This window comes from Coregonus clupeaformis, chromosome 21 (assembly GCF_020615455.1).
Source record: "Coregonus clupeaformis isolate EN_2021a chromosome 21, ASM2061545v1, whole genome shotgun sequence".
NCBI lineage: Eukaryota > Metazoa > Chordata > Actinopteri > Salmoniformes > Salmonidae > Coregonus > Coregonus clupeaformis.
In genome coordinates, this window is record NC_059212.1 from 9,470,792 (window position 1) to 9,483,108 (window position 12,317).

At 42.3% G+C, this 12,317-nt stretch overlaps 1 protein-coding gene across 19 annotated transcripts in view; it reads left to right on the top strand.

The window, feature by feature from the left end:
• Positions 1-12,317, top strand: part of dlg1b (discs large MAGUK scaffold protein 1b) — a 269,133-nt gene that overhangs the window by 169,000 nt on the left and 87,816 nt on the right. For all 19 annotated transcript variants that reach the window (XM_045206188.1, XM_045206189.1, XM_045206190.1 and 16 more), the window contains 2 exons: positions 6,850-6,900; positions 9,764-9,888. In XM_045206188.1, the coding sequence (XP_045062123.1) occupies positions 6,850-6,900; positions 9,764-9,888 (176 nt within the window). The remainder of the gene's footprint in view (positions 1-6,849; positions 6,901-9,763; positions 9,889-12,317) is intronic.

Genomic DNA, 12,317 nt, shown 5'->3' on the forward strand with positions numbered 1-12,317 from the left:
TCAAAAGTAACAGTCAGTATTTGGTGTGGCCACCAACTGCATTAAGTACTGCAGTGCATCTCCTCCTCATGGACTGCACCAAATTTGCCAGTTCTTGCTGTGAGATGTTACCCCACTCTTCCACCAAGGCACCTGCAAGTTCCCCGACATTTCTGTGGGGAATGGCCCTAGCCCTCACCCTCCAATCTAACAGGTCCCAGACGTGCTCAATGGATTGAGATCTGGGCTCTTTGCTGGCCATGGCAGAACACTGACATTCCTGTCTTGCATGAAATCACGCACAGAATGAGCAGTATGGCTGGTGGCATTGTCATGCTGGAGGGTCATGTCAGGATGAGCCTGCAGGAAGGGTACCACATGAGGGAGGAGGATGTCTTCCCTGTAACGCACAGCGTTGAGATTGCCTGCAATGACAATAAGCTCAGTCCGATGATGCTGTGACACACCGCCCCAGACCATGATGGACCCAACACCTCCAAATCGATCCCGCTCCAGAGTACAGGCCTCGGTGTAACGCTCATTCCTTCGACGATAAACGCGAATCCGACCATCACCCCTGCTGAGACAAAACCGTGACTGTGAAGAGCACTTTTTGCCAGTCCTGTGTGGTCCAGCGATGGTGGGTTTGTGCCCATAGGCGACATTGTTGCCGGTGATGTCTGGTGAGGACCTGCCTTACAACAGGCCTACAAGCCCTCAGTCCGGCCTCTCTCAGCCTATTGCGGACAGTCTGAGCACTGATGGAGGGATTGTGCATTCCTGGTGTAACTCGTGCAGTTGTTGTTGCCATCCTGTACCTGTCCCGCAGCTGTGATGTTCGGATGTACCGATCCTGTGCAGTCTGCAACTGCGAGTACGATCAGCTGTCCGTCCTGTCTCCCTGTAGCATGCCTAAGGCACGTTCACGTAGATGAGCAGGGACCCTGGGCATCTTTCTTTTCGTGTTTTTCCAGAGTCAGTAGAAAGGCCTCTTTAGTGTCCTAAGTTTTCATAATTGTGACCTTAATTGCCTACTGTCTGTAAGCTGTTAGTGTCTTAACGACCGTTCCACAGGTGCATGTTCATTCATTGTTTATGGTTCATTGAACAAGCATGGGAAACAGTGTTTAAACCCTTTACAATGAAGATCTGTGAAGGTATTTGAATTATCTTTGAAAGACAGGGTCCTGAAAAGGGGACGTTTAGGTCTTTAATAACACATTTAGCTTCATATTTATGTCAGCAAAAAATATAATAGTTTTATTGTGTGAATTATCTTTTTTTTTTTTTTTTTACAATGAAGCCAACTTTGGAGCAGTAATTCCCTGCACCACAATTGAAAGAAGCATGGTGGTTTGCGTGTTGACATTTCATCTCATATTCATATCAGCTAATAGTACAGTATATCACAAAAAGTATAATCCTAATATATAATAGTTTAATTATCCCCATTTGTACCTAGCAATGTTGAGAAAGGGAACCATGAGCTTAGACTAAAGAAGCTCTTGTGTGGCATTGTTCCTCAGTACTGCTGGGTAGAAAGCTGGTTGCTGTCCATGGTACTGCTAGCATTCCAGGCCCTATTCAATCGAATCAAGTCAAATCAACATTCTTCTTGAAATGTGGCAATGCACATTTGGATTCAAGTGCTCCACAAAAACAATGCTTACAGTGTGAAGCAAAAGCAAATTCAACTGAATAATAATTAAATCCCATAGGGCTCTGGTCAAAAGTAGTGCACTAAATAGGGAATATGGCAAGGAGCCTTGGCTTGTTTAGAGCTATAGTTCTGCAGCTGTACGGTACAAAACACATGGAGACTAATGATGGTTGGTGAAAGAGTGCATGGTCCATAAATGACTTGGTAACAGGAAATACATTTATTGCCATGACATAATTAAAGAGTAATTTTGGATTGACCAATGTAAAAGTTACATATCACGAAATTTCGATTATACTTTTATCAGAGCAACCTTCATGGAATCTTATTTGAATCCAAAAAGGATGTTCATATGATAGGGAAGATATACAAAATCTTGCAGAGACTATATCCAACTGACAGAAAATATAAACTATTGGAACCAAGACTTAAAAGGAACTGATGTTGGCATAAGATGGAGGGAAAGTTGGAGCATAACTAACGGAATTACAGTTAATGAAAATGTACGCTGAATCCAGTAGAAGCTAATGTATGGAATTTAATAGAAGAGACAAAATTCACAAATTCTACAGCACAATGGCAGAATCATGTCAAGTGTAAAACTAATAATGACTCAATAATCCATGCTTTCTGGGAATGCTATAAAGTATGGTAGTTGTGGGGGCGGAGCTAAGAAGTTGTCTCAGAATTATTACAAAATTGCAAGTGGCAAACTAATGCAGACACTAGGGATGGGGGTGTGAGCATGCGGGTCTGGGCAGAAGAGATGTTTGTGTGTCTGTAAGTTGTTGTTTGTATGTATTAGTTTGTATATGGAGTAAAAATATATAATATACAGTATCTCACAAAAGTGAGTACACCCCTCACATTTTTGTAAATATTTGAGTATATATTTTCATGTGACAACACTGAAGAAATGACACTTTGCTACAATGTAAAGTAGTGAGTGTACAGCTTGTATAACAGTGTACATTTGCTGTCCCCTCAAAATAACACAACACACAGCCATTAATGTCTAAACCGCTGGCAACAAAAGTGAGTACACCCCTAAGTGAAAATGTCAAAATTGGGCCCAAAGTGTCAATATTTTGTGTGGCCACCATCATTTTCCAGCACTGCCTTAACCCTCTTGGGCATGGAGTTCACCAGAGCTTCACAGGTTGCCACTGGAGTCCTCTTCCACTCCTCCATGATGACATCACAGAGCTGGTGGATGTTAGAGACCTTGCACTCCTCCACCTTCCGTTTGAGGATGACCCACAGATGCTCAATAGGGTTTAGGTCTGGAGACATGCTTGGCCAGTCCATCACCTTTACCCTCAGCTTCTTTAGCAAGGCAGTGGTCGTCTTGGAGGTGTGTTTGGGGTCGTTATCATGTTGGAATACTGCCCTGCGGCCCAGTCTCCGAAGGGAGGGGATCATGCTCTGCTTCAGTATGTCACAGTACATGTTGGCATTCATGGTTCCCTCAATGAACTGTAGCTCCCCATTGCCGGCAGCACTCATGCAGCACCAGACCATGACACTCCCACCACCATGCTTGACTGTAGGCAAGACACACTTGTCTTTGTACTCCTCACCTGGTTGCCGCCACACACGCTTGACACCATCTGAACCAAATAAGTTTATCTTGGTCTCATCAGACCACAGGACATGGTTCCAGTAATCCATGTCCTTAGTCTGCTTGTCTTCAGCAAACTGTTTGCGGGCTTTCTTGTGCATCATCTTTAGAAGAGGCTTCCTTCTGGGACGACAGCCATGCAGACCAATTTGATGCAGTGTGCGGCGTATGGTCTGAGCACTGACAGGCTGACCCCCCCAATCCATCAACCTCTGCAGCAATGCTGGTAGCACTCATACGTCTATTCCCCAAAGACAACCTCTGGATATGACGCTGAGCACGTGCACTCAACTTCTTTGGTCGACCATGGCGAGGCCTGTTCTGGGTGGAAACTGTCCTGTTAAACCGCTGTATGGTCTTGGCCACCGTGCTGCAGCTCAGTTTCAGGGTCTTGGCAATCTTATTATAGCCCAGGCCATCTTTATGTTGAGCAACAATACTTTTTTTCAGATCCTCAGAGAGTTCTTTGCCATGAGGTGCCATGTTGAACTTCCAGTGACCAGTATGAGGGATTGTGAGAGCGATGACACCAAATGTAACACACCTGCTCCCCATTCATACCTGAGACATTGTAACACTAACGAGTCACATGACACCGGGGAGGAAAAATGGTTAATTGGGCCCAATTTGGACATTTTCACATAGGGGTGTACTCACTTTTGTTGCCAGTGGTTTAGACATTAATGGCTGTGTGTTGAGTTATTTTGAGGGGACAGCAAATTAACACTGTTATACAAGCTGTACACTCACTACTTTACATTGTAGCAAAGTGTAATTTCTTCAGTGTTGTCACATGAAAAGATATACTCAAATATTTACAATGGCTGTGCGAAGTTCCTCTATTGGCGGGAACTGGAACACGCTGTCATACACATCGATCCAGGGCATCTCAAACATGCTCAATGGGTGACATGTCTGGTGAGTATGCAGGCCATGGAATAACTGGGACATTTTTAGATTCCAGGAATTGTGTACAGATCCTTGCGACATGGGGCTGTGCATTATCATGCTGAAACATGAGGTTGTGGCGGTGGATGAATGGGACAACAATGGGCCTCAGGATCTCATCACGGTATCTCTGTGCATTCAAATTGCCATCGATTTAAATGCAATTTTGTTTGTTGTCCGTAGCTTATGCCTGCCCATACCATAACCCCACCGCCACCATGGGGCACTCTGTTCACAACGTTGACATCAGCAAACCGCTTGCCCACACAACGCCATACACGTAGTCGGTGGTTGTGAGGCCGGTTGGACGTACTGTCAAATTCTCTGAAGCGACATTGGAGGCATCTTATGTTAGAGAAATGAACATTAAATTGTCTGGCAACAGCTCTGGACATCTGTGGCATTGTGGTGTTTGACAAAACTGCACATTTTAGAGTGGCCTTTTATTGTCCCCAGCACAAGGTGCACCTGTGTAATGGTCATGCCGTTTAATCAGCTTCTTGATATGCCACACCTGTCAGGTGGATGGATTATTTATTGGCAAAGGAGAAATGTTCACTATCAGGGATTTAAACAAATGTATGTACAAAATTGGAGATAAATAACACTTTACATGTTTTATATTTTTGTTGTTTAGTTTTATGAAAAATGAAAGAGTGCATCATCGACTCACCGAACTCTAACTCAGGCAGGTCTCTCGGCACAGTAACATTGGAGTGCAAAGTGGCAGCATTCAAAGCCGTTGGCACCCTATTCCCTATTTAGTGCAGTACTTTTGGTCAAAGGTAGTGCACTATACAGGGAATAGGGTACCATTTGGGACGCAGACGTTGGCAATGCCAGGAGGAACACTGAGACTTTCTTCAATTATTTATATACACACACTAGCTCAGACGTGCAGTTTTTCCCCTTATGTTCAATACTTAGCACAATCCACATGAACGTTTCAGGAGTTTGAAACAAGCAACTAGACTGTCCTGCCAACCTGTTATGTCACATCATGAATTAAAATGTGTGATTGTGTTCAGATTTTAAACACGCAGACTAAAAAGCTTCAGAGCACAAATTGACTGCAGATGGGTCCTTCTGTCTTTCACTCTTCCACCCCTAAAACCTCTTATGATATTGAACTCAACCTCTAGACCCATTCAGTCTTAATAAATAAAAAAAAACTTTTTTCTTCTTACATGTTTGTTGTTTACTGATTCACACAGTCCCCTCTGAACAGTTGATGTTGAGATGTGTCTGTGACTTGAACTCTGTGACGCATTTATTTGGGCTACAATTTCTGAGGCTGGTAACTCTAATGAACTTATCCTCTGCAGCAGAGGTAACTCTGGGTCTTCCTTTCCTGAATACTTTTGTGTGTGAGAGATGCTCGGGGGGGGGGGAGACAGGAAACTGCTTTGGAAATACTATTGATTGATCCACCCAGCCTGACCAGTATAGAGAGAACAAGGGATGATGAGAAGCGGTAAAGAGAGATTGAATGAATAGTATTGACACTTTTTTTGTCCATTTGGTTTTAATGGTCTTCTGCCTACACATGTTAGTTAGCTACATAGTTCCACAGACTCCAAACGCTATTCTTTATCAGTTCCAAAGACTGTGTGTAGTAGGGACTGTAATTTCAATTTCAGATGGCTTTTTTACACATTATGCTCTTCCACATATCAATTCAATCGATCTAAGGTAAACCACATGGGTTCTATCAATTTGCGACTTGGGGGACACTTACAGAGGACAGGTTGGTGACTTACCAGCGCAGTTAAGACCTTACCGATACAGTTAAGTGCCCCGCCAAGGGCACAACACACAGTATTCCCCACACATTTACCACTACCAATGTATCCCCTCTGTTTGCCAGTCCACTCATCTGACTGGGTAGCAGGAGTCAATACAGCCAGTTGTGGTCTTGGTGTTTTGAGATGGTGAAATTGTACCCCAGATGCTGATCTTGGGTCAGTTTAGCCTTTTCTCCCCAAATAAGGTTAGGATTGGGGGTGAGGAAGCTGATCCTAGATCTGTACCTAGCGGAAACTTCACCCTGGAGCCTTTGAGATGGCTTTACTATACATGGCGGTTGGGCTGTGCAGGCGGCGAAGCAGACTACTATAGCATTCTGAAATGCTTAAACATCTTGTGCACTGTGCAGCCTGATTGCAATATAGTCAATCTCAAACACACAATCTGGCTTTCTCACTGACTAAAGCACAGGTGAAATAACATCAAATGTTGCAGATTTTTTGATGGCCTGCCTTTTGAAAATTCTATATTTCCAGAGCTCTGAGTGCATCTCACTTGAATTGTGGTACAGAAGAGGAAAGGCTTTTATCTCTCACTTGAATCTCATCATTGCAATTTTTATTTTTTTATTTTTTACATTCCTCTTCAACATACAGTACCTTTTATAAGGACGTAAAGGTTTTGAACTTGAAAACACAAACAGATTCCAAAAAGGCCACTGTCTCCGTTCGGGAGAGGAAATGTCTTGTTCTGAAAGATGTGAAACCTTCATTGCTCTGCCATAACTCACTAGGAGTCACTGTTAGTTACTAGTAGTAGTCAATTGTTACAAGTAGTCACTAGTAGCTAACAAACTCCAGCAGCTAAAACGTGTCTTTCCCTCTCCCCCTTCCAGGTAAACGGGACAGAAGCGGATTATGAATATGAAGAGATCACGCTCGAACGGGTAAGGAGACTGTCTGTCTCTTTTTATAAATGTTTATTCACAACCGTTGCTTGCTAAATGGCCCTATGGGCCCTGGTCAAAAGTAATGCACTATATAGGGAATAGGGTGCCATTTGGGAATCACCCACAATCTTTGCACAGCAGCAACACAGGTCCTCTCTCTTCTGTCACTATATTGAAGAGGTTCAGTACATGATACAGTGAAGTACTTTTACGTTCAAATCACATTTTATTTGTCACATACACGTGTTTAGCAGATGTTATTGCGGGTGTAGCGAAATGCTTGTGCTTCTAGCTCCGACAGTGCAGTGACATCTAACAAGTGATATCTAACAATTTCACAACATATACCCAATACACACAACTTAGTAAGAAATAGAATTTAAGAATATATACATATATGGACATGCAATGACAGAGCGGCATGGACTAAGATACAGTAGAATATTATAGAATACAGTATATACATATGAGATGAGTAATGCAAGATATGTAAACATTATTAAAGTGACTAGTGTTCCATTTCTTAAAGTGGAGAGCCCTGCGGTTGCGGGCGGTGCAGTTGCCATACCAGGCGGTGATACAGCCCAGCAGGATGCTCTCAATTGTGCATCTGTAAAAGTTTGTGAGGGTTTTAAGTGCCAAGCCGAATTTCTTCAGCCTCCTGAGGTTGAAGAGGCTCTGTTGGGCCTTCTTCACCACACTGTCTGCGTGGGTGGACTGTTTCAGTTTGTCAGTGATGTGTACGCCAAGGAACTTGAAGCTTTCCAACTTCTCCACTGCGGTCCCGTCGATGTGGATGGGGGGGTGCACCCTCTGCTGTTTCCTGAAGTCCACGATCATCTCCTTTGTTTTGTTGATGTTGAGTGAGAGGTTATTTTCCTGGCACCTCACTCACCCAGAGACCTCACCTAATTTCTTCACATTATAAGCGCAGCAATGCGCACACGGCAGTAGGCTATAAGCACAAATGTTCCCTCAGCAGGAAAACACGATTTTCAAAAGTGACCACTAATGCGATTATGCATGAATTGCTTTTATTATATAGATGCATTTTTATGGTGAAAATGATCTTCCGCAAACTTGAAACTCACGCGCTATGTATGTATGCCAGTTAGGCTCTACATCCCTTGTATAGCAGATTAATGTGCTTTATTTTAAGAAGTTATTTTGACGCTTTAGTTGTAAAACAAACCTTATTAAAACAAGTGATAATATATAATTCTTAAGTGATAGGTTAATATTTGCACCCATCACACTATTCTTGTCTTTACATACACAAAATAATGTGTGAAATTTGTTTTGATTTAGAATAGACCATTATCATGCACCTGTCTCGAAACAGGGGCAGCGGAAAAAAAATACATGTAATTTATGCACTTATAGCAAATTGAGGACGCTTTTTGCGTCGTTCATTTTCATGCCGGCGAGAAAGCAATGTGCTTAATATTAGGAAAGTTGAAAAATAAATATAGTAGGCCTAGCCTATAGAAAGCCTATAGAAAGCTGATGGGATCCTCTTTTTAATAGAGGCCATCACTCTGTTCTCACGCAATTGCATAGCCTATGGAAATGTTGCGCAAAATGAGCTCATGGGCTCTCATTTAAATTTTTGATTTGATTTTCTATTACATTTGCATTGATGTCAGTGATTAGAGGGACAATAGAGTGCTGAGTACCAGGCAGTTAGCAAGTTTGGTAGGCTACTAATGACCATCAGCAGCATCAGAGCTTGGAGAAGCCTAATTACCATGATTAAACGGTCATGTGGAATTTGACTGTTGTCTAGACGTGTGACCGCCGGTGTGGCGGTAATACAGTCACCGTAACAGCCCTACTCACAGCTCGAGTGTGCAGGGTCTGTATGAATTCCATTTCTATTCAGATAATTCAGGGGAATCATTCAATTAGTTAATTACACTGCAATTCGTCTCTCAGAATTGAGTGGAAATGGAACTGACCCCAACACTGCTCGTATGATACAGCACAATCAGGACCTTAGTGTTCTCTCCTCTCAAGTTGTCCTGTATCAAACGGCCAACTGTCTTGCGTAGTACACTCCTCCAGTCTCGCCAATGCTCCACACAAGTCAATGACACACTCCAAGGCTGCATCCCAAATGGCACCATATTCCCTATATATAAGCACTATAAAGAGAATTGGGTGTCATTTGGGACTCAGACCATGTCACTGGCATTATACGTATTTTGTTGCTTTGTGCACTCTTGCGTTATGCAGCCGTGTCTTATTCCTCCCAATGCTCCCATCATGCTGCTGATGTCTTTTTGTTATTTTCCTTTTTTTTTCTATTTTTTTTGTGCGTGACCCATTTCAGCTGTACTCAAGTGCACGGTGTTATTAACATAGCGTAAATAAAAAATGCTCGCCTCTCCGCAAGCTGTCTCCCTGGGAGCCCTTATCCCCTGCGCCCGCTGCCATTCCTAAGGAGCACAATGCACTCTGTGTGCTCCTATCGGTTTGGTGTGTTTTATCATGTGATAATACTGCCACTTTGTTGTAGATTCTCGTTGACCATTTGGAAAGCTTAGCCTGGTCCCAGATCTGTTTTGTGCTGTCTTGCCAACTTGTCATGCATGACCGTAAAAGTTGGTAAGACCGCACAAACAGCGGCGTAACAATAAACCTTAGGAGTAGGCAAGACTGCACAAACAAGTCTGTTGTATGCAGTAGCAGTCTGTAATTGTTATCATTGTTGACATGTTAATATATGAATTAAAAATAATACATGGGATTTATATAGTGCTTTTCAAAGACCCAAAGATGCATCAATGTATGGAGAAAGTGTGTTTGTTTGTTTGTCTTGGAAAGTAGTGAATTATTATGTTTTGTTTGGTTTCTCCAGGGTAACTCTGGGCTGGGTTTCAGTATCGCGGGGGGAACGGACAACCCCCACATCGGTGAAGACCCCAGCATCTTCATCACCAAGGTCATCCCTGGGGGGGCGGCGGCCCAGGACGGACGACTCCGGTGAGTGAGGAACACACACACATATTAGGGGTGTGAACGTTTAGACATGAATACGTTAACGTTAAGAAAAATCCCTAACTGTGAAAGTTACAAATCACAGTGCAGTTATCACAAAACTACCACTAACAGGTCCCGATCATCATTATAAAGGGACAATTTAAATTAAACAAATACCTAATGCAACAGTGCTGTAACATTACTGGTAGATATGCATCTTTCAAATTATTATATATAAAACTCTTGGCGTTAACAGTTGGAAAAATGGTTGAGAAAGGCAAGTGACAGCAGCAAAGTCCTGTATGGCAATACTTTGAGAAGTTAAATGAGAAGATGGTGAACTACAAACTTTGCCAGGTGGAATTGAGGTTCAGTAATGGTAGTACCAGGGATGTCATCTGGATTCACCTGGTCAGTATGTCATGGAAAGAGCAGGTGTTCCTAATGTTTTGTACACTCAGGGCCCTATATTCCACTAGGGCTGGGAATTGCCAGGGACCTCACAATATGATGTTATCGCGATACATTTTACATTTTAGGCATTTAGCAGACGCTCTTATCCAGAGCGACTTACAGTTTAGTGAGTGCATACATTTTTCATACTTAGGTGCCGATACGAATAGTATTGCAATTCTTGCGATTCTATATGTATTGCGACTCGATACTGCCATTTTATTGCAACTATAAATCAGTCAAACATTGGAATGACACCTCCAGCGCAGCACTGTGAGACTTCTTTGACAATACTGATTGGCCATTGTAACATCAGCAACCATGTTCTGAAATCCTGTCACAAGGAATTGTCGGTGTGTTCTCTGAGCTGTTCAATCGCTCACTGAGGAAGCACACAATACCAGCTCTGTGGAAATCTTCCATCGTATGCCCAGTGCTCAAGAAGAGCCACCCTGCTGTTTGAATGATTACCGCCCTGTTGCATTAACACCTGTCATAATTAAACGGTTTTGGGCGCCTGGTCCTCTCCCACATACAAAACAAGGTTTGAGACATTGTAGACCCCCTTCAATTCGCCTACATGCAACAGAGAGGAGTGGACGATGCTCTTGTGTACTTAATACACCTGGCTCAGTCCCATCTTGAAAAAAGTCCAATGCCCGGATGGTGGTTGTGGACTTTTCCAGTGCTTTTAACACAATCTAATGGGGAAGAAACTTTTGCATATGAACAGTGGTGGAAAACGTACTCAATTATCATACTTTAGTAAAAGTAAATATACCTTAATAGAAAATTACTTAAGTAAAAGTGAAAGTCACCCAGTAAAGTACTACTTGAGTAAAAGTCTAAAAGTATTTGGTTTTAAATATACTTAAGTATCAAAAGTAAATGGAATTGCTCAAATGTACTTAAGTATCAAAAGTAAAAGTATAAACCATTTCAAATTCCTTATGTTAAGCAAACCAGACAGCACCATTTTCTTATTTTTATTTATTTTAATTGACGGATAGCCAGGGGCACACTCCAACACTCTGACATAATTTACAAACAAAGCATTTGTGTTTAGTAAGTCCGCCAGATCAGAGGCAGTAGGGATGACCAGGGATGTTCTCTTGATAAGTGTGTGAATTGGACAATTTTCATGTCAAAATGTGTAATGAGTACTTTTGGTTGTCAGGGGAAAAAGTATGCAGTAAAAAGTATTCTTTTCTTTAGGAATGTAGTAAAGTAAAAGTTGGCAAAAATATAAATAGTCACAAGGAAGTAAAGTACAGATACCCAAGAAAACTACTTAAGTAGTACTTTAAAGTATTTTTACTTAAGTACTTTACACCACTGCATATGAACCAAGTCCAAACTTAATTCTGTGGATTTTATATTTTTTGTCAAATAGACCACAATATTTTATTTTTGTATTTAACTAGGCAGGTCAGGCATGCACGCTGACTTCGGTCGCCAGCTGTACAGTGTTTCCTCCGACACATTGGTGCAGTTGGCTTCCGGGTTAAGCGAGCAGTGTGTCAAGAAACAAGTGCGGCTTGGCAGGGTCGTGTTTCGGAGGACGCATGGCTCTCAACCTTCGCCTCTCCCGAGTCCGTACAGGAGTTGCAGCGATGGGACAAGACTGTAACTACCAATTGGATATCACGAAATTGGCGAGGAAAAAGGGGTAAAAAGTACCCCCAAAAAATAAATAGAGTATTATTAGACAGCTCAGTCTTTTTAATTGGGTATAGTTCACTTTTGCTGTAATTTAGTTTGTATCCTGCGATGTTCTCAAATACAGTTAAAATATTAAGCACCAGAGGAATGGAAGCAATCGGGTCTGAAATGTATAAAAGCAAGTCAAACGCATATAGAGACACTTTCTGTTCTGTTCTCTCTTTTCACTCCACTAATATTTTCATTGGCCCGGATTGAGATGGCCAGGGGTTCTATCACAATGGCAAATAGGCACCCTTGCCTAGTTCAATGTTTTT